The sequence below is a fragment of the Cyprinus carpio genome, chromosome A22 (assembly GCF_018340385.1).
Source record: "Cyprinus carpio isolate SPL01 chromosome A22, ASM1834038v1, whole genome shotgun sequence".
Classification (NCBI taxonomy): Eukaryota; Metazoa; Chordata; class Actinopteri; order Cypriniformes; family Cyprinidae; genus Cyprinus; species Cyprinus carpio.
In genome coordinates, this window is record NC_056593.1 from 21,213,147 (window position 1) to 21,236,149 (window position 23,003).

The 23,003-nt window shown below is 39.6% G+C and overlaps 1 protein-coding gene across 1 annotated transcript in view; it reads left to right on the plus strand.

The window, feature by feature from the left end:
* Positions 1-2,595: 2,595 nt before the first annotated feature.
* The window catches only part of LOC109083358 (potassium voltage-gated channel subfamily H member 1-like), a 52,548-nt gene continuing 32,140 nt past the window's right edge, over positions 2,596-23,003 (plus strand). Inside the window, exons 1-6 of the mRNA XM_042712226.1 lie at positions 2,596-3,072; positions 4,188-4,311; positions 4,548-4,654; positions 4,737-4,865; positions 5,247-5,365; positions 7,998-8,390. Coding sequence (XP_042568160.1) covers positions 3,000-3,072; positions 4,188-4,311; positions 4,548-4,654; positions 4,737-4,865; positions 5,247-5,365; positions 7,998-8,390 — 945 coding nt within the window. The 5' untranslated portion in view covers positions 2,596-2,999. The remainder of the gene's footprint in view (positions 3,073-4,187; positions 4,312-4,547; positions 4,655-4,736; positions 4,866-5,246; positions 5,366-7,997; positions 8,391-23,003) is intronic.

Here is a 23,003-nt window from a genome sequence, read left to right on the forward strand (position 1 = left end):
AAAAAGCTGGTCAGCAGAAGGAAGCATGAAGTGCTCCAAAATTTCTTGGTAAACGGGTGCAGTGATTTTGGTTTTCAAAAAACACAATGGACCAACAACAGCAGATGACATTGAATGGCAATTAACACGGACTTCAAGCAACTTGGGCTATGGCTTTCAAACTTTCCAGGACTCCAAGGAGCCTTGGTTTCCACTGAAATACAAACTGCTTGCTTGGGACTTTGGACCATGGGAGTCTCGTTCTCCACCTCCTTAGCCCAAGGGATAGATTCCATGTCTGGAAAGTTCATTTAACGTAAATTAACTCAAAATTGCCAAACTTGTGTATTCAATAACTTCAATGCACACGACTGAGTGGATTGGGATGAGCTCACATTTGGGAACCGTCCAATGTAGTATCTCAACAAATTAGAATACTCATAAGACATTTCAGTGGCAACAGGCTTCACCACAGTAGATGTTCATTCGCTGTAAATGGTGGTAGAGATGGGGGTTTTCAGGACTGGAATGCATGGCAATGGGAGGTGATGCAGTTAGTGGCAAAGCCTGGTGGTGTGGAAGCCACGTATTGTTGACTTTGACTAATCTCACTCAGCACTTGGTGGGGTGCCCCACAGATTCTTGAGGGATAGGCACTTGGTCCTGGGAGGGCCACTGTCCTCCGAGTGTAGCTCCAACCCCTGTTAAGATTCACTGAACAAGGCAATCAGTGGTTTCAAGATTACTAAGATAGATAAAGTCAGTTGAGTTTTTATGCGGGCTTAAGCTAAAACTCTGACAGGATATGGCCCACAGGACCGGAGGTATCCCTGCTCTATGGGGTTCAGATCTTGAGTTTGCTGGCCAGGTCAAGCACACCAACACCATGGTCCATTTAACCAACTTTTTGGGGCTTTTAGCCGTGTGGGCAGTGTGCCACATCCTGCTGGCAAATGACAATCAGCATCAGCTGGTCAGCAGAAGGAAGCATGAAGTGCTCCAAAATTTCTTTGTAAACGGGTGCAGTGATTTTGGTTTTTCAAAAAACACAATGGACACACACCAGCAGATGACATTGCACCCCAAATCATCCACAGACTGTGGAAACTTAACACTGGGACTTCAAGCAACTTGGGCTATGAGCTTCTCCACCCTTCCTCCAGACTCCAGGACCTTGGTTTCCAAATGAAAATACAAAACTTGCTCTCATCTGAAAAGAGGACTTTGGACCACTGGGCAACAGTCTAGTTCTCCTTCTCCTTAGCCCAGGTAAGATGTCTCTGACGTTGTCTGTGGTTCAGGAGTGGCTTAACAAGAGGAATATGACAACTGTAGTCAAATTTCTTGACATATCTGTGTGTGGTGGCTCTTGATGCCTTGACCCCAGCCTCAGTCCATTCCTTGTGAAGTTCACTCAAATTCTTGAATCAGTTTTGCTTGACTATCCTCATAAGGCTGTGGTTCTCTCTGTTGATTGTGCATCTTTTCTTCCACACTTTTTCCTTCCACTCAACTTTCTCTTAACATGCTTGGATACAGCACTCTGTGAACAGCCAGCTTCTTTTGGCAACGAATGTTTGTGGCTTACCCTCATTCTAAGGGTGTCAATGATTGTCTTCTGGACAACTGTCAGATCAGCAGTCTTCCCCATGATTGTGTAGCTTAGTGAACCAAACTGAGAGACCATTTTGAAGGCTCAGGAAAACTTTGCAGGTGTTTTGAGTTGATTAGCTGATTGGCATGTCACCATGTTCTAATTTTGTTGAGATAGTGAATTGCTGGGTTTTTGTTAAATGTGAGCCAAAATCATCACAATTAAAAGAACCAAAGACTTTTAAACTACTTCAGTCTGTGTGCAATGAATTTATTTAATAGAGTTTTTTAATTTTTTTTGTTTTATTGAATTATATATGAATGTTTTTTTCAACATTATTATTTTTTGTTGTGATGCTGTTTTTTTTTTATGGATAATTTGATGGGTCATTTCTGGTCATTGTCTTTTTTTTACTAGGAAGTAAAATATGTATGAGTATGATTTTACACTGCAGTGTCAGCTGCTGGGGAAATAGTATGATAATTATAATAATAATAAATTATAAATTATAATAATTAAACACTACTAACTGAACTAAAGATCTAAACACTCCCAGAGTTGTGTGAATAAAATATAATACATATTTTTTTCATTATTATTATTTATTACCTGTCAAAATTGTACACAAATGGGGTCACATATTTTGTTACATACATTTATTATTCATATACTGTAAGTCAAATCTATGTTGTAAAATTTAAAGTATGACATTTGCAGACATTACTATAATATAAGTATGAGACCATCCTGCAAAGTTTGTTGTCTCTGTGGTTAAGATCAAGTCAAGTCAAGTCAAGTCTGCTTTATTGTCAATTCTTCCACATGTACAGTACATACATACAGAGAATTGAAATTGCGTTACTCTCAGACCCATGGTGCATACAGATAACACTAACAGTAGAGCCTAAAAATCCAGATAGATACAGATCAAATATAAAATACAACTATACAAATAAGGGCATGTAAAAAAAAATTATTATAAAAAAATAAAAATAAAAATAAAGTTAAATAAAGCAGCGCAAGGCACATGGCAGTGCAAACCAGTGAAGTGAACAAACAGTGCAGATAAAAAGATTGTAGTGCAAGATACTTTTAGGGTAGAAAGATTAAGAAGATGAAGAAAATAATCAGAACAAACACAACAGGGTTTTAGTGCCCTAGGTGTTTGGACCCCTAATTACAAAAGGAAAACTGTATAACCCCACCGTAGGTTTTGCTTGGTATTCTGTAGCTCTCTCTTTCACCAACAGATGTCTTTGTTGACCGCTGATTGTGAGACTCAGTGGTGGTGGGGAGGGGTTGGCACAAGCAGCCTGTGCTTATATCCTGAAGCAGGCTCTATACTCTGTCCATAATCATGTAGGCTGCTTTGAGACAGGAACCAGCCTCATCCTCACACAGATCTCAGACCGTATGAGGAGTAGGGATGGCCGGGGGACGCAGAGGACTGGTGGCCCCTCAGAACACTTTTCTGGAGAATATAGTCCGTCGCTCTAATGGTGAGAAAAGCCTTTCACAATTTCTTACTGATGTAATAATTTATTCTGCAACATTACTGTCAACTCACTCCACGTGCTTTAGCTGTGCCTTTGGAGTTAATCATAATCACATATATAATCGTTCAGTTCTCTGGGTTTCATAAATCAGTTTATACTGTTGTATTCCAATGATTTCTTTCATATCTTTTATATGGCATTTCATGCATTAAATGATCTGTTCATTGAGACTACTGTGCTTCTGTATGTATATATATATTACCTTTCATAAATAATTATCTACCACTGTTATATATTACATGGCATATATTTGTATGCAGTTTTAAGATTTAGGGTTGATTAATTTCAGAATAAAGAAAAAGTCAGAATCCTTTCAACAAGTTAATTGAAAATGTTCTTGTTCTTGCTGTAACTCACTTTTTCCTTTCAACTTTTCAGTTTGGACATTGATTAATTTAAGTTTAGGGTTATGGTATGTTTTTTTTTCAGAGTTTAAGGTGCTCTTAAAACTTTCTCAGAAGCTCTCTCAGAAATTCTCACTGTTCATTAACTACAAGATAATGATATAAATGATGGACTCTCATTTGTAAGACGCTTTGGATAAAAGCGTCTGCTAAATGATTAAATGTAAATGTAAATGCTGTATGTCATTATAATATAGCGGAAATGATTTATACTTTATCCCTTTCTGCTACCTGTCGTCAGAGCTCAGAATAATTGATAAATGAAGGGTTTGGGACTGTGCACTTCTTGTGGTGCCAGCAGTCAATCAGCATTGTCATGATGGCATCTACAAGAGAGCTAAGCTAACCAAAGGTACACAGTAAAATCCTGAGTGTTAAATTAACACTGCTTGGAGCATATATGGTCCCACTCTAAAAGAGTGTTAAAGTAACACTAAAGCAGTGTTAAAGTTAATGAGATAATTATGTGGAATATATTTAGCCCTGAAAAAATTTCACTGAAATTTCGCAAATGAGATCGCACCTTAAGGCTAATTGTGGGAGTTAGTTTTTATTACTTGTATCAGAATTAAGTCTTGAGACACCTTTTATTATTGCTGACACAACATATTCTAATCACAGTATGAAAAATAATGTTTCATTATTTCCTGGCAGACACCAATTTTGTTTTGGGGAATGCCCAAATTGTGGATTGGCCTATTGTCTACAGCAATGATGGATTCTGCAAGCTGTCTGGATACCATCGCGCTGAAGTCATGCAGAAGAGCAGCACATGCAGGTTCATCCCTGTTTTTCTTGTTTATAATGAAATTTTATCTATGTTATATGAGTGTCATTGAACAAATCAGGACCCCTAAACCATGTAAAGCAGACTCACTGCATCCTCAAGCTATTAAATCATGGATTTGCTGGTGTCTCCCATATGAAAAGGCAACATGGCTCACAGCTTGAGTTTTTGGGTCAGTATTGTTATAGAGATTCTTGGTAATGTATGCCTCTGTGTTCTTATCTCAGCTTCATGTACGGGGAACTCACTGACAAAGAAACCTGCGAGAAAGTCCGCCAGACCTTCGAGAACTACGAGATGAACTCCTTTGAAATACTCATGTACAAGAAGAACAGTGAGTTGACTATTTGCAATAATTTGAAAAAGTTCATACTTATCACATCTATCAAGTTATTAAAAATGTGCTGATGTTTCAGGGATGCCAGTGTGGTTCTTCATCAAAATAGCTCCCATCCGAAACGAACAGGACAATGTTGTCCTTTTCCTGTGTACCTTCAGTGATATCACTGCATTCAAGCAGCCTATTGAAGATGACTCATCTAAAGGTTTGATTTGACACATTTCACATCACCCCAGACATTTCATTCCATGTAAATTGCATCAGTGAGTGAGAGTGTCTGGGAGTTTGAAGGATTTATTCAGGAAGTTGTTTCCACTGCTGGAATGTATACTCAAAAAAGAAAAAGACTTACAAAAGCTATCACTGTGGTGGCATCTTTGTACCTAAAGGGTCCATATCGGTACCTTAAAGATACATATTGTTACCTAAAGTGTATATATTAGAACCTAAATGTTACAGCTTTTGTATCTTTTTTTCAGAGAGGTTATTGATTTATTTATCAACTTAGACAGAAACCATCCATTTTATATTACTTATTTAATAAACACTCATTAGATTTCACCTTTATTTCTCTCTATTAATTAAGGCTGGGGTAAGTTTGCTCGTCTGACACGGGCGTTGACCAGCAGCCGCGGTGTTTTACAGCAGCTGGCTCCGACTGTCCACAAGGGCGAGAATGTCCACAAGCACTCCCGTCTGGCCGAGGTAAATATAGGTGTTTGTGATTGCTGCTGTGTTTGTGTGTGTGCAGGCTACATGTGTGTCTGTTTGTTCAAGCACTTTCATCAAAGGAGCACTCTTATCCATTTATACCTGAGCACTCTTGGCCAAGAGTGTGTGCTGCAATCCCATAAGCCTCTCTGCTGTGCTGAGATAAATCTCCAACATGTGCGGCTGCTGTTCAGAATAACACACTCCACATGAACGTCCCCTCTTAGATTCTATATTGGCTCCAAAACCCTTTCTGAGCACATTCTGATTCTGAGAAAACAGTGGATAACATCATAATGGTTTGATAAGAAGATGCAGCCTCCTATATTTGTAGCGGGTCAAGTGTTAGGATACAGTATGTGGCAGTGAATGTGGCAAGATCGTAGGATTTATCCCAAGGGAACTATAGGAATACTTCTGTGTTGCTGCTGGACTGATTGTGACTTGCATGAGAAATGTTTATGAAGCAGAGTTGTGTTTTAGTTACATGTATGCATAATGCAAACGCTTAGTGGATCCATACAGCTGAACACATCTTTACAGTATACTTCATTTGATAGCATGCATGAAAATAGACACTTGACACATAAACACTGGGAAATGTTATCTTTGTTCAGTTTCTGTGTAATTTATCTTCATAAGATATCCCAGTAAAGAATACCAGGTCATGTTAGTCTGCTGTATCCTCCATGACCTAGCAAGATGAATATATATATATATATATATATATATATATATATATATATATATATATATATATATATAGTACAGGTCAAAAGTTTGGAAACATTACTATTTTTAATGTTTATGAAAGAAGTCTCTTCTGCTTATCAAGCCTGCATTTATTTGATCAAAAATACAGAAAAAACAGTAATATTGTGAAATATTATTACAACTTAAAATAAAAGTTTTCTATTTGAATATACTTTAAAAAAATAAGCATCATTACTCCAGCCTTCAGTGTCACATGTAACATCCAGTCTATCACATGATCATTTAGAAATCATTCTAATATTCTGATTTATTATGAGTGTTGGAAACAGTTCTGCTGTCTAATATATTTGATGAATAAAAGGTTAAAAAGAACTGCATTTATTAAAAAAAAAAAAAAAATTCTAATAATATATATTCTAATATTATATTTTCTTTACTATCACTTTTTAGCAATTTAACACATCCTTGCTGAATAAAAGTATTGATTTTATTTAAAAAAAAAGGAAAGAAAAAAAATGACTGACCCCAAATTACTGACCAGTAGTGTATATTGTTATTACAAAATATTTATATTTTAAAAACATAGCTTCTTCTTTTTTTTTTTTACTTTTTATTCATCAAAGTATCCTAAAAAAGTATCACATGTTCTGAAAAAATATTTAGCAGCAGAATTGTTTCCAACTTTGAAAATGAATCATCATATTAGAATGATTTCTAAAGGATCATGTGATAATGATCCTAAAAATTCAGCTTTGCATCACAGAAATAAATGATAATTTAAAGTATAATAAATTTAAAAACAATTACATATTATATATTATTAAAAACAATTGTAATAATATATCACAATATTACTGTTTTTTCTGTATTTTTGATCAAATAAATGCAGGCTTGATGAGCAGAAGAAACTTCTTTCAAAAACATTAAAAATAGTAATGTTTCCAAACTTTTGACCTGTACTGTGTGTATATATATATATATATATATATATATATATATATATATATATATATATATATATATATTCGCATCAGAAAGATTTTAGTAATACTGTTTTACGGCAATGTTAATACCAGTTTTAATGAGTTGTTGAGTCATCAGTATCTCAGTGTTCAAGATTACTGACTTGCAGTATAGGGAACTAAGGATTTGTGAATTCCCCACTCAGTCTCTTGTTTCAGTTTTTTTCAGTGTGTTGAAATCAGAGGTTAGGTGTGGCAATAACAAGATTATTCTCATAGCCAACTGTATCTGTGTTCTCAAAACTATGTTCTCATACATACTCACACAGTTTCATGAGCTTCTTCAATTTCATGTTTTTATATGATTTTAAGAAAATCTTCATTTGGGACAAGGATTGAACACAATACAGTATATACACAAATGGTGTTTGAAAAGTAGCAAAAATAATGATGAAGTCATAGTAAAAGCTGAAATGTGTCCTTCATACCTGTTAGTTTTAATAAAAATCAACCCCTGAGACATATAAATGTTCATAGCTGCATTGTTAAAATATTAATTGTGAAATTACAGTATATTCCACGTTAATAATTGCATTACTTTCACCATCACCATCATTCTGCTGTTCATTCACAGTTATCTGTAAGAAAATGACCAAGCATATGATGATTTCACAGCACATTTCTGACTACAGTAATTTAGATATATATATATTTTTTTTTTGTTGGTATTTTTTTACAGTGCATGCTGTCAGTGGCACAAATGTGTGCAAATTGTCATGTCCCACTCACTCATAGTTTCTGACAGTCTCTCTGTGACGAAGTTTAGAAATTTGTGTTTAAATACATCAGGATTCAAGTTGTTGAAAGACGAAATGTTCCTCGCTGTCTCCATAATGTTCAGAACTTCTGTTCAGACAGTTCTTCTCTGTCTTCTTCTTATTACCCATCAGGTATTGCAGCTAGGCTGTGACATCCTCCCACAGTACAAGCAAGAGGCTCCGAAAACACCTCCACACATCATCCTGCACTACTGCACCTTCAAAACTACCTGGGACTGGGTGATTCTCATCCTCACTTTCTACACAGCCATCATGGTCCCCTACAATGTGTCCTTCAAGACCAAGCAAAACAACGTCACCTGGCTGGTAGTGGACAGTATTGTGGATGTGATTTTCCTGGTAGACATTGTGCTCAACTTCCATACCACCTTTGTTGGACCTGCTGGGGAGGTGATTTCAGACCCAAAGCTCATCCGGATGAACTACGTGAAGACCTGGTTCGTCATTGACCTCCTCTCCTGTCTTCCTTATGACGTCATTAACGCCTTTGAGAACGTTGATGAGGTGAGTGTTCTTTAGGAATTCTCCACTGTTTGTACACTGTCAAAAGAAATTAGCCAAAAAAATATATCTTAAATCTACTCCTAAAAGGTACATTTTGCACTTCTTCTTAATGTTTAAGTCGACATTGTTCACAACTGTTTACCAAGAGAAGAACTGGCTCATCCGGTGTGGCCTTGGTTCTCTCAAGTTTTTTTTTTTTTGGTCATCAAATTATGCATTATGTCAAGTCAAATCAAGTCAAGACACCTTTATTTCTATCACACTTTATACAGTACAGATTGTGCAGCAGGAGCAGCATAGTATTAAAACAGGAAAACATCAAAATCAATTATTAAAACTCAGCTGTAAAATCAGCTCTAAAAGACAATAGTGTCATTATTTAGCTCATATCAGTTCAGTGTTGCTTCAAGTCAGGTAAAAAACAACGTGAAGTCCACCAATTTGAAAGGATTTTTTTTTTCTTTTTTTGTTCACTTGACAGCATTTTTTTACTTTGAGGTGTATGATATGTCCAAAATCTTTAAAATTATATAAACTTAATTCTGACCAAATGTTACGATGGAGAGTCAGAGACGTTCGGATCCAATTGCAGAGCTTTATTAAGAGAATGGGCGGACAGGCAGTAATCAGGAACGACGTCAGGTATGTCAGGGATATCCAGAATCAGTAACAAGCAGAGGTTGGGGCAGGCAGCAGAGAATCAGAGTCGGAATACACAATCCAAAGGTCAGACATGGAAGAATGAACAAACACAGGGAAAACACTCGGAAATGCTAGACAGGGCTAAACAAGACTTCCCCCAGACTGAGAGTGATTGTGCTGCTTATATGTGTGTGTGTGTATTAGCTGCAGGTGTGTGTGTGTGCGCAATCAGTCCCAGGAGTGAGGCAGGATGGGAAATGGAGTTCTGAATGAGTCCTGAGTGAGTCCTGAGTGGAGTGCCCTCTACTGAAGCTCACAGGCACTCCAGCTAGAGATCGTGACATAGCCCCCCCACAAGGTGCGGCTTCCAGATGCTCTATACAGTCTTGGAGGGTGGTGGAGCGTAGGTGGAACAGGGGGAGGGACGGAGGGCCAGGTCCACGCATCATAAAGCGATCCCCATCATGGGAAGAGCTTCAGACAGGAGAGTTAGTTCAGGAACAGAAGGGTTAGAGTTAGGGTTAAGGGATACCAGCTGTGCGTGCAGATACCAGCGGTGTATCCCTCACACTGGAACCCAGACTGGGATACCGAAGGACTGACCTTAAATATCTGGGTGCAACAGACAGGATGAGGCAAGGCTCTGGATGATCAGCTGTGACGAGACGAGGCTCTGGAAGTTCAGCTGAGCCGTGACGAGGCTCGGGAAGTTCAGCTGAGACGAGGCTCTGGATGATCAACTGTGACCTGACTTTGCTCTTGAAGATCAACTGTCACCTGACTTTGCTCTTGAAGATCAACTGTGACCTGACCTTGTTCACCAAGATCAACTGTGGCTTGACTTTGTTCACAAAGTTTAACTGTGGTTTCAATTGACACTCTGGACGGTCAGTGACTTGACCTGACTCTGGACGGTCAGCGATGACTTGACCGGACTCTGGACGGTCAGCAGTGACTTGACTGGACCTTGATTCTGGAAGATCAACGGGGACCTGACTTGACTCTGGGAAGTCAACGGGGATCAGACTTGACTCTGGGAGATCAACTGTGGCTGCCATCTAGTGCAGTGGCTCTGGAAATGGAAACACTAGACGGGGCTAAACAAGACTTCCCCCAGACTGAGAGTGATTGTGCAGCTTATATGCCTGTGTGTATTAGCTGCAGGTGTGTGTGTGTGTAATTAGATGCAGGTGTGTGTGTGCAATCAGTCCCAGGAATGAGGGAGGATGGGAAATGGAGTTCTGAATGAGTCCTGAGTGAGTCCTGAGTGGAGTGCCCTCTACTGAAGCTCACAGGCACTCCAGCTAGAGATCGTGACACCAAAATAGTACAGTGATTTTCAACTAAAGGAAGGAACGGCATCACAATATAGGATTCTACCTGAAATCAGAGACATTAACCATTGATGTTAAAAACTGAAATGAAAGCCGAAATTCTGTATTTCTTAACGTTGTTTTAAATTTGAAAAATGTTAAACTTTTTGGTAACTGGCTATTTTTTAAGACAAATGATTTTATCTTCACTGATGCTTTTGGAGAATTGTTAACTCTCACTTAGAACAAAAATGACCACTGTCTAAAACGCTTTAATTAGTTTTGAACGCTCTGGCTTGTGAATTTTTACACTTTTTGAGAATTAATCATATTTCTATCAACACTTTATGAATATCGATTACTTTTGGTTAGAACTCAGCCCACCAACATTTAAACAGTCCTTAGTGTTTGATGGTCTTTGTCACTGACTTTAGGTTTTTGCCAACTATTCTTCTTCTCAAATGAAGTCTTGCCATGCTTAAAAACTGTTCTTAAAACACCACACAATTAGACAGCTGAAGACAGACGCTCCTGTTAAACGGGCTACCATGATTTGTCCTTTTTGGAAGTCTGACAAGTCACCCATTTCACCCATCACTTGTACTAAACTGCTGAATACAACGTATACTACAGTTATATACAATGTTTACTAGATCTAAATCCAGAGGATCACTCACATCATTGTTATATATCGTAATATATAACTGGCTCTATTGTAAAGCACCAAGGCATTAAAGACATATAAGTTTGACATTCTGTAAAGCTGCTTTGAATCTATGTATTGTGAAAAGCACTACAAATAAATTTGACTTGACTTGACATATTAGTATCCTGAGTAGCAAGGCACTAATATAAACCTTTTAGGGGTAAATAGGGTACAAAGACATCACTAAAACTATTGCCCCATTGTTGGGGATTGCCCCACTGAATGCTGGTTAGTAGTTATTGACCGCTGCAGAACTATTTTAAGTTTGACCGTTTATTGCACAAGATTTGACCCTATACACACGTTAGTGTATCTGAGGTAGTTTCTGAAATAAATAAAACAACAGATATAAATATTCATTGTTCAAATATAACCAATAACTCAACATATTACAAACTCTATAATAAACAACTTTGTCAAATGCACTAATATATAGAATATAAACTGAGAAATGTATCAGCAATATATTTGTGAGAATAAATTGCTTAGTAAGATTACTAAAACAATGAAATATAAGATATATATAGAAATGAGACTGTATCATTAATACAGAAGTTAGTAATAATAGTCGCTGAAAGGTATTATTACCATGAAAATGTTACACTTAAATGTAATAATGTTGTAAACATGAACAATGCACGCTGAGATGCTAGCTAGCTAGGATCAAATTACACTCGGAAAGATCGCTAAACATCAATAACATCATAAACACTGTCAAAGTTAACACTGTAACGTGGGAGCCAACGAGACGTGAGGGGTGCGGGTCCATGTGGAAGCTTTTATTTAGAAACATAATCAAACACAAGCAGAGTTAAAGAATGGCAAACAGGTATGTTGAGGGCAAGACACAAGAGTATTCAGAGAGCATGCATGGGTCGTCGATCGGCGAACAATATCCAAAGGGCTTGACAAGAGGGGTAATCCGAGTACACAAGCAATAGTCCAGGCAGGGGCAAACAGAGTCCAAACAGGAAGACAATAGAGAAAAATCCAGAAACAGGCAAAAGATCAAGGCAACGAGGCAAGGAACAAGACTGGGAAACAGGAAACTAGGAAGTGCTTGGTAAGGTAGCTATGCTAAACAATACTCGGCGCCGAATGGTGGTGTGAGACTGATTTATGTAGTGAGTTTTATTGATAGCAGCTGTGTGTGATTGGTTTCATGTGAGCTTGTGATTAGAGCAATGGAGCATTGGAAATGTAGTCCAGGGTGATGTGTAACAGTCAGTGTAGTGTGAAAGTCCATGTGAAGAGCGGTGACCTCTGGTGATGAGTGAACAGAAGTTTAGAGACCGGATCATGACAAACATGATTGTGGTACACTGTCATAATCTAGGTTATTAACAATATACATTGAAGTAACTTACTTTATCATGGACTTTCTCTTGCACATAAACGCTGCACCTGAGTGTAAGAACGCGGTGTGACTGCCGTGCTGAAGTAACTTAGTGAATAAGCAGTTATGCTACGACCGTACATGCTGTGAATACTGCACTACGTTATTTACGCAAATCATTACTGAAACATCACGCAGATAGCAACTCTTAAACTTAAAGGAAAGAATTCACAACAGCCACCCCCATATTTGAGTAGCTAAAGGGGTAATAAAGGAATTTCTCTAAATGTCTTTGGTATCACCTTCTAAAGCAGGTAACTCTATCAGGCGAGCAACTGGTCTGATGTAAGCTTTACCATCAATGACAACTTCTCCGCAGTCCGCACACATCCATCACTACTGGGCAATGTCTTTCGAACTCTGCCTATGGGCCACTGAGCTCTTGGGAGTTGCGGATGCACAATCAGTATGACAGAGTCAACTTCCAGGTTCTTTGAAGCTTTATGCCACTTCTGCCAGGTCTGGATCGTAAGCAAGTAGTTTCTAGTGAAGTGTATCCAGAACTGGTCCACCATATTCTGACAGTTCCCCCATCGCCGCCGCCCCATGTCTCCTGGAGCGTATGCCACCTGAGGCAGTGATGCATCCCGCCGCCCCATAAGGAGAATATTAGGAGTAATCTGATCCATGTCAGCAACATCTGTTGAGGCATATCCTAGAGATTTCGAATTGAGGATCCCTTCCACTTCCACTAGGACTGTGGACAGAACATCTTCTGTGATAGCTTGGGTTCCGACAGCCACCTGGAGAGCATTCTTTATGGAACGGACTTCACGCTCCCATATCCCGCCAAAGTGTGGAGCACTGGGTGGATTAAACATGAAGCTAATTTGATAGTCCGAAAGCTGGACTTAAACTGAAAGCTTCCCGTAATTCTCTGTCAGCTCCCTGGAAGTTGGTGCCACAATCCGAACGGATCTCAAGTGGTTTACCTCTTCTGTCTATGAACCGACAGAGCGCAAGAAGGAAGGCATCTATGTCCATTGAATTGAGGAGCTAAATGTGTACTGCCTTAGTTGTAAGACAGTCAACACCAGTTGAGTGGAAAGGTGGACAGAGCAGTCGGAGGCATTCTGGTGGCAAATCTGCCATTTGTGGAACCTTTGGCTGAGCTCTCAATCGCTGACAGGACAGACAGTGAAGCTGATGGTACTTTATGGCCTGATGCCCTCTGAGAATCCAGTACTGTCTCCTTATTTCAGCGTAGACTCTTTCTACTCCTGGGTGTAACAGATGCTCATCAAATTCTTTGATAAGGAGCTTTGTTATTGCGTGTCTTGGGTCCAGCACAATGGGGTGGATTTGTTCTGGGTCTGAGTTTGCTAGCCTTCTTAATCGGCCTCCAACTCTTATCATGTTTTTCAGTGAATCCCATTCTGGAACAAGACTGACTAATCAGCTGTGTGCAGGAACTGGTTTCTGTGCCTTGAGGGCAGCAACTTCAGGAAAACTCTGGAGTTGGCATACTCTTATCAGGACAGCTGCTGCCTCTTTACTAGTTATAGGCTCACTGGATGCATAATCTGATGTGGCTGCCCCATGGCAGGCCTGTCGAGTTGCCTCCCCTTATTCACACCATGATTTGAACTGGGTAGGATCAGGGAGGTTGGAGGCAGTATCAACTGCTATTAGGCAGTAGCTTGGAAGCCCTTTTAATTCGGATACTCCCTCTGACTGTGTGAGTTCAGGTTTTTTAGGCCAGTGCTCTTGGCTCTGTTTCAAGAATGGAGGTCCTTGACTCCATCGACTAGGCTCAGCCAGACTGTGGAGTGATTTACCTCGTGTTATGTCGTCAGCGGGGTTGTCCTGTGTATTCACGTACCTCCATGATCTGTGGTCAGTTAACTCCTGTATCTCAGAGACTCGGGTTCCGACGAACACCTTATATAGACAGGAGTATGACTGAATCCACTCCAGCACAGTCAAGGAGTCTGTCGATAGGATTGTCTGACTGATGGAGAGAGTTGTCTCATTCCTCACCAGTTTGGCTAGCTGTGCTCCAGCTAAGGCGGCACAAAGCTCCAGATGAGGCATAGACTGCTGCCTCTTTGGAGCAACCCTCGATCTGGCCATTATGAAGGAAATGTGAATGACAGTGTCGGATTGAACTTCAAAATATGCCACTGCCCCATACGTTTTTTTCAGAGGCAACGCAGAACACATGGAGGGAAATGTTCTGTTCTGCTGTAGCTGTGAAGGCTGTTAAGTAACAGCAAGGAATGGAAACTGCCCTGAGATGTTCGAGCTTGCTCTCCTAAATTATCTAGGCCGCCTTAAGGGTTGGCGATAGATCTGGGTCATCCCAGTCTCTCCTTTTTGCCCACAACTGTTGGATGATTACCTTAGCCCTAGTGGTAAATGGTAGTATGAACCCCAATGGATCATACTTAGATGCCAGCACCTGGTAGGCTGCTTTCATAGTCAGTGCTGCATGCGCAATGGGCCGGTAATGATAGCCAAGGCTATCAGTTGCACAGTTCCACTGAAGCCCCAATGTGGGCTCCATCGGGTCAACATGGGTTTGGATTAACCACTGCTCTGTGGCGGAGGAGCGGGCTTCAGCAGGAAGATGAGCGACCACGGCTGGGTGACTACTAGCCCACTGTCTGAGGTCAAATCCTCCTTTTGCTAACGTGCTGTGTAGTTTATCCACTGTTTGTTTGGATTCAGCAACAGTAGGAAAGCTTGCGAGACAACTGTCCACATAGAGGCTCTGGTGTTATATTTCTTGTAACCCTGAATATTTGGCTTCAGAATTATGAGAATGATGTTGCAGAGTGAAGATGGCACAGCATGGACTGCTTGTTGTACCAAATGGTAGAACCTGCCATTCATACACATCTGGAGGGTTCTCACTCTGCAAGTCTCTCCAAATGAAACGGAGAAAGGGTCTGTCCTTTGGTAGGAGACGAACCTGATGGAACATGTCCTTGATATCTGCACTTACAGCCACATGATGCTGTCTGAATCTTATCAGGACGCCCAACAGTGATGGTCCAAGTGCAGGACCAGGCAGAAGTTGATTGTTAAGAGATAGACCCTGGTATTTGACAAACATTTGAAAACCAGTCGTGGCTTATTGTTATGGCTCACCAGATGGTGGGGCAGGTACCATAATTCTTCTGCCTGGGCTGCTTCCCTTTGGTTAAGTTTGGCTACATAATCTGCTTCAATGAGTTTAGCAATCTCTCCTGAGTAGATTGAGATATTCTCAGAGTCTTTCTGGAGTCTACTTTCAGTACTCCTTAGGTTTGCAAGAACAGATTGCATAGGTCCCTTGAGCTTAAGTGCATCTGGGTTCTACAGAAGTGGGGTGGCATAACGTTGTACACCCTGTACACTGACTTGCTGCGTTTGAGACTCAAGCAGCTGCATAGCCTCGTTATCTTGTCTGGACCGGACCACCAGCTTCTCATTGCGAAAGGGCAACACGTCCAGTTGCCATAACCTTTCCACATTTCTGTAGAGAAGATCATCTGTTTGAGCAGTGGAGACAAAGATACATTGCTGTACTGGTGCCTGGCCTGTGGTTCACATTACTGCTCCTTGGTGAGCCCACCCGAGAACTGTATGGACTGCTACTGGACCCCTTTTGGTGCCTTGGCGAATAGGCTCTTTGGCAGTAATGAGATGAACTTGGTCTAAACCAATGAGTACAAGTGGATGCACTTTGTGAAATGGCTGTAGTGGAACTCTCCTTAGATGTGCATACCGTCTCCAAAGAGCCTGAACTGGATATGTCTGTTCTACCAGATCAAGACCAGAAGCTGTAAATGCTCCCAATACCTGATAGTGTTTCTCTGGGTTATTTCTTGGAGAAATTTCAGATTTTTGTGCCATTGAGGTGAGTAGTGTCCAATCGGACGGTATGAAGGGCTAGAGTCTCAGGTTCGCCTTTCAGCTGGAGCTGCTGGACGGCTGTGGGCAGGATGATGGTGCGCTGTGCTCCGTCATCTAGTATAGCATAAGTCTCAAATGTTTTAGATTTGTGGTGTAGCAGCATTGGTACCACCTTCAGAAGGACTCTGCCTTATGCAATGGATGGTAAGAGGTAGATACGGCTCTCAGAGTTAGCTGATGATGTGTTAGTTGTATGACTTTGGGTCATACCATGAAGCACTTAAAGGTGAATACCACCACAGTCACTGCAGGGTTTCTTTAGATTACAGGTCTCAGGTTCATGGGAACGAGCACCTTTCCAGCAGCACTTTTCCTCCGAAATCCACTTGCAAAATTCAGCAACAGGCTGCTCTCTGATACTACTGCATCAAGTGATGTAGTGATCTTTGCTGCCACAGAATAGGCAGATAACTTTGGGTGATGTTCTTTTCCAAGACACCTTAGGACTGGAGGATGCTTTAGACTCTGTGGGTGATACACCATGATACAAGGTTGTACTTTTTGCTTTTCGGTTTAGCTGCATTCTTCTCCTTTGAACTGCTGGGAGCTCTTTCATACTGGTAATGTAGCACTAACCTCCTGGAGAGTCGCTGTTGCTGAGCCTTGACTTGGAGTCATCCAGAAAAGTCTTGTAGATTGTACGGGTTAATACTTGGGGAGTTGAGCTTCCCTTGCAGCTGGAGAAACTCTATGAAGCCATCTCTTAAGTACTTGGGCAGCTTACTGAGCAAGCAATCTACATGTGAACAACAGTTCAACTCCATCCCTCTGGGACCCTCCAATGACAACAGCATACTCACTAAGAGGTGGACATGAAGAGCGAAACTCTGGAAGCTGCGAGCATCATTTGGTTTGACCTCTGGGGCTATGAGGATTGCTGCTATTTTGCTCTGCGCCAGTTGGTGTGGTTGACCATATTTCAACTGAAGTGCTTGCATAGTTGCTGAATATGGGTATAGATGATGGCGACAAGACTGGCCAATCATCTGTGCCTCAGGCAATTTGAGGTGCTCCAGCAAAATATGGTACTTGTATTTCTCATCTAGCTCTGCATGAGATTCAAAAAGGTTGTCCAGTGCTAACTTTAAGTTAGCAAATTCCCTTTCATTGTCATTCACAAAATCAGGAATCTTCGGTTGGGGGGCAGCATGCAAAGGGCAGTGAGGCACAAAGTATTCGGTTTGATTCTGTGACTTATTAAATGGCTGCAGAGGGGGGTATAAAAAGGCAGGAAGATTTAGAGTCATAACTGTCGAGAAGATACTCCTCCAGACATCTGGGTGTGCGACGATGCCGTGAGGGTCTGTCTGACATCTCATTTTGAGGGTGAGAAGTGGCTTGATCTTTTAATGACATCACTGCAGTAGTCAATAGATCCAGCTCTGAAGGACCAATGTTGGGGATTGCCCCACTGAATGCTGGTTAGTAGTTATTGACAGCTGCAGAACTCTTGTCAGGGAGTCGGAGTCATCATATTAAGTTTGACCGTTTATTGCACAAGATTTGACCCTATACACATGTTAGTGTATTTGAGTTTCTGAAATAAATAAAACAACAGATATAACTATTCATTGTTCAAATATAACCAATAACTCAACATATTACAAACTCTATAATAAACAACTTTGTCAAATGCACTGATATATAGAATATAAACTGAGAAATTTATCAGCAATATATCTGTGAGAATAATCTGCTTAGTAAGATTGATTTCATCCTAGCATGTCAGGTATTTCCCTTGGGACATCTGTGAATGAAGCTGGCAGTGATTTTTTGTGAGTGATGTTGCTACATCATGCATAGATTCTTTAAATTGCTGTGGTTTGCCACAGGAGACACACCCTCCTAACATCCATCTGCCATTGGTTCATAACTTCATGCCCCTCAGAAGTCATCATTGTTAATGGCTGTTGTGTCCCAGCAGCCATCATTATCAGTGTTGTGCTGCATCCAGCTCATTCAAGCATAGCTTTACTTCCAGCTTCTGCTGCACTGCAGGCTGTGTGAAAACTTTGTTGTCAATTATTAGTGGGTTTGTAATTGAAAAGCTTTTGAAAGTCGACACATGGGATTTCAGTCTCCCCACGGAGGCATCTGCACGTTCACATTAATAGGTGCATATGTGCTGTTTCTTTAACTATATAAACTTCTAGCTGAGAAGACGTGATTGCTAAAATGTAAGCCCATTGACATCAGAACTGATGTAAACAGAGTCTGTGGGCCAAAATCAACAGTTATTAGACTTATTATCCCCACTTAAAAGCAATTTCACATAGAAGTCATGTTCATTAGTGGCTCGTGCATTGTGATTCAGCACAGAAGCCCACAGCAACAGCATGTCTCATACAGCAAAACAATATATTTTCAAATATCTGCTAAAATATGTTTCAAAATATATTTACATAAATATATTTTCTACTAATATATTTTTTGGCAACTTTTTGTGTATTTTTGAAAATATATTTATACACTTAAAATATATTTTAAAAAATATACAAAAATGGCAAAATATTTATTTGCTAAAATATATTTATGTAAATATGTAAATTTATGTAAATATATTTATGTATATTTATGTATACCAATATATTTTTGGCCTTTTTTGTATATTTTTTAAAAGCATTTAAAATATATATTTTGACCTCTGTATATTTCAGTCCAAGAAAATGCATTTTCTTGCCCCAGAAATACATTTAGACATATATTTTTGTAAATGAAGATTGAAACTAAATATATTTCCTATTTTGAATTTTAATTGTGCCTCACTGTTTGTACCATATATTAAGCATATATTTTAAATATATTTTGAAAAATTTGCCCCATGGGGTGTGTTTCCTGTATGAAGCCTTCAGTGGAAATATGTCACATATAGGAACCACGTAGTTGAATAATTAATGATGGAATTCAACTATGGACATTAACATTCTCTGAATACTGGAAAAGGAAAGAGACTACTATAATCTCGGGACTCACATGATTCAGGATTCTTTCAGGAGTGACTGTGGGTGGTTTGTGTTCATTCTGTACAAACAGCACTTTAAAGACACTAGGATGTTGGAACAGGACAGTTTTACACTGACAGCTGTATATTGTAAAATGTCTAGGTGCCCCAAACATTTTAACGGCTACACATTGCATTTTTAAATAGTGGAATAGTCTACTAGTCTATAAATAATTTTGTAGAAGGCGCATTGAGTGGATTTTAGGAATTAAATATCAAACTAGTAGCTTTAATACAGATCTTTAGGACATATTTTACTTACTTAATCAGAAATATTCTTGGGGGAAACAAAATATTCAGTGAGAAAAAAGGGTGGACTTGTTTGTATTTTTAAAATCTGGAACAGTATTGGAAAATGAAAAAAAAAATTATGGAGAGGATGAATATTTTGTTACAGGAATCATCTTCAGAACACAAATGAAGATGTTTTGAATAATCTCTTATCATTTGTGTTGATCCCATCAGTCCATATAACCAAATTTTTCAAGCTTCAGAAAGTAAATAAAGACATTGTAAAAGTAACATTGAGCAGTTTAACCCTCTACACTAAGGGTGTTTTGGGGGCCTAGAGAAGTTTTGACATGGCCTGATATTTGTGTTTTTTTTTCAGTTGCTTATAAAAATATAAATGGCTAAAGTCTAATAACACTGTAATCAGCACAAACTGGGCTACAATAATATGTGAGCAGCATGTATGTACATGATTGTGTTTTTGAGAAAGCGACGTTTATGTGTGGTTAAGGCAATAAATCACCTAGATAACATTTGTTCACAAGATGTTTGAGAACAGATTTTGAAGCCTAGAGTTTTTGCTTCAAAATTATGTGAAAATCATCTTGATTACTCGCTCACAGAAAACAATATATTGATTTACATTTTTTAAGACACATTTTGTGTAGGAAAGGTATATGCGAGAAGGCGTCAACTATCATGCATAATGCTGTGATTCACACCTGAGAAGACAAAGACCAGCATAATGAGCCTTTCAGCCAGGTGTGTGACTGAGAGAGAAGAGTTACAAGAAAGACTCTGAGGACAAAATAATTTTTTTAAAACTACATTATTAACATTATTGTGATGGTCACTGATACTAGTACCATTTTATAGAAAAAAAAAAGAACACAATTACCACATAGCACACATATTATCAGTGATATTTACAGCTTACTTGATACATTTACACCTCAGAGGATCCCGGGTATAACACATTCAAAATACTCACATAAATATTCACATAAATACCTTGATCAACACACCATGAACTGTATTTTTTGAAGTTGTAAGAAAAAAATACTATACTAAAATACTATTTCAGTCATTATTCTTCAAACTTTCACGTTTAAATCAATGTGTGCTGTTTTTTGGTATGGTTGATGTTCAAGAACAAACCACATTGGCAAGCATGTTTATTGATATTTGCTTTTATTACTGTAACCATTATTAAATTATTGTTATCTGCCATTAAACCTACAATTTTTGAGTCAGATATACTGTACCATCATTGGCTAATCCAGTGGTGTGAGCTTGGGGTGGGACAACTTGTCCCAATGTGTGGGGCCTCTAGTAAAATATTCAAATTACACTGAACAAAATTATAAACGCAACACTTTTGTTTTTGCCCCCATTTTTCATGATCTGAACTCAAAGATCTAAGACTTTTTCTATGTGCACAAAAGGCCTATTTTTCTCAAATATTGTTTACAAATCTGTCTAAATCTGTGTTAGTGAGCACTCCCCCTTGCAGGGATAATCCATCTACCTCAGGTGTGGCATATCAAGATGCTGATTAGACAGCATGATTATTGCACAGGTGTGCCTTAGGCTGGCCACAATAAAAGGCCACTCTAAAATGTGCAGTTTTATCACACACAGATGTCGCAAGTTTTGAGGGAGCATGCAATTGGCATGCTGACTGCAGTAATGTCCACCAGAGCTGTTGCCCGTGAAATGAATGTTCATTTCTCTACCATAATCTGTCTCCAAAGGCGTTTCAGAGAATTTGGCAGTACATCCAACCGGCCTCACAACCACAGACCACGTGTAACCTCACCAGCCCAGGACCTCCACATCCAGCATCTTCACCTCTAAGATCGTCTGAGACCAGCCACCTGCAACAATCGGTTTGCATAACCAAATAATTTCTGCACAAACTGTCAGAAACCGTCTCAGGGAAGCTCATCAGCATGCTTGTCGTCCTCATCGGGGACTCGACTTGACTGCAGTTCGTCATCATAACCAACTTAAGTGGGAAAATGCTCACATTCGATGGCGTCTGGCACTTTGGAGAGGTGTTCTCTTCACAGATGAATCCCGGTTTTCACTGTACAGGGCAGATGGCAGACAGCGTGCATGGAGTCATGTGGGTGAGCGGTTTGCTAATGTCAATGTCCTGGAAGCTGAAAACATCCCAGTTCTTGCATGGCCAGCATACTCACTGGACATGTTACCCATTGAGCATGTTTGGGATGCTCTGGATCGGCGTGTGTGACCGCGTGTTCCAGTTCCTGCCAATATCCAGCAACTTAGCACAGCCATTGAAGAGGAGTGGACCAACATCCCACAGGCCACAATCAACAATCTGATCAACTCTATGTGAAGGAGATGTGTTGCACTGCGTAAGGCAAATGGTGGTCACACCAGATACTGACTGGTTTTCAGTTAAGATCATGAAAATCGTCTAGTTTGTCCCAGGCCTAAGGCTGTAGCTGAAGTCAGTTGTAGTTCTTGTGTTTCTCTTTCCTTCAGTGATTGTTTGTTAACAGCAGGTGTTTGTCATTAATGCTCAATCATCATAATTAATCACTTAATTATCTCATTAATTTTAACTCTGCTTCAGTGTTACTTTAACTCTATTTAGAGTGGGACCAAATGTTCTGAGCAGAGTTGATTTAACTCTGGGAATTTTTCTGTGTAGAAAATTACAAAGACTTTTCTTTCTTTCTGTCTTTAAAATAATGTGCATAGATGTATCACTAAGAGCAGGAACTGGTAGTAAAAAAAATTAACTGGGTCACTTTCAATTTCATGTTAAATTTAAGCACAGTACCACACACAACCTGTCCTTGGTCTTGGTTTTAGCGCAGACTTGTTCATTTAATCCCTCAGTAGGAAGTTCACTCTCAAAGCCATAGTTTTTCTGGGGCTCTACATAGCTGTCAGGCTGCAGTAGCAGAGCCTGCAGTGGAGCAGGAGTGTCAGAGCAGGAAATTACAGAGCTCTCTCTCTCTCACACACACACACACATGGTCCTGTTTCCCACAGCAGCAGCAGAGGACGCCTGTGCTGGGCACATCAACATCAGTTATCCATGCTTTCTTTGCTAATGCTGCTGGCAGAACACAGTTAAAGCCCAGCCACTGTGATAAAGGGTTAAGGTGCTTCTGCATGGTAATGAGGCTAATGAAAATTAAAATTTAGGTTCAGAGTAAAAGAAGTTGACATGTCAACATGACATGACAATGTAACAAACTACATGGACTGACTAGCTGATAAAAATGCAACATGAAATTAGATATTGATCTTATAAGATTACTAAAATTGCACAGTCGGTAGAAGGCATGAGACCATTTAAGGACTGGCTATAATAAGTGTCCTGTATTAGCCTGACTTCGTCATACTCATATTCTAGGCAGAATGTGAGTCTGATACTGCTCCA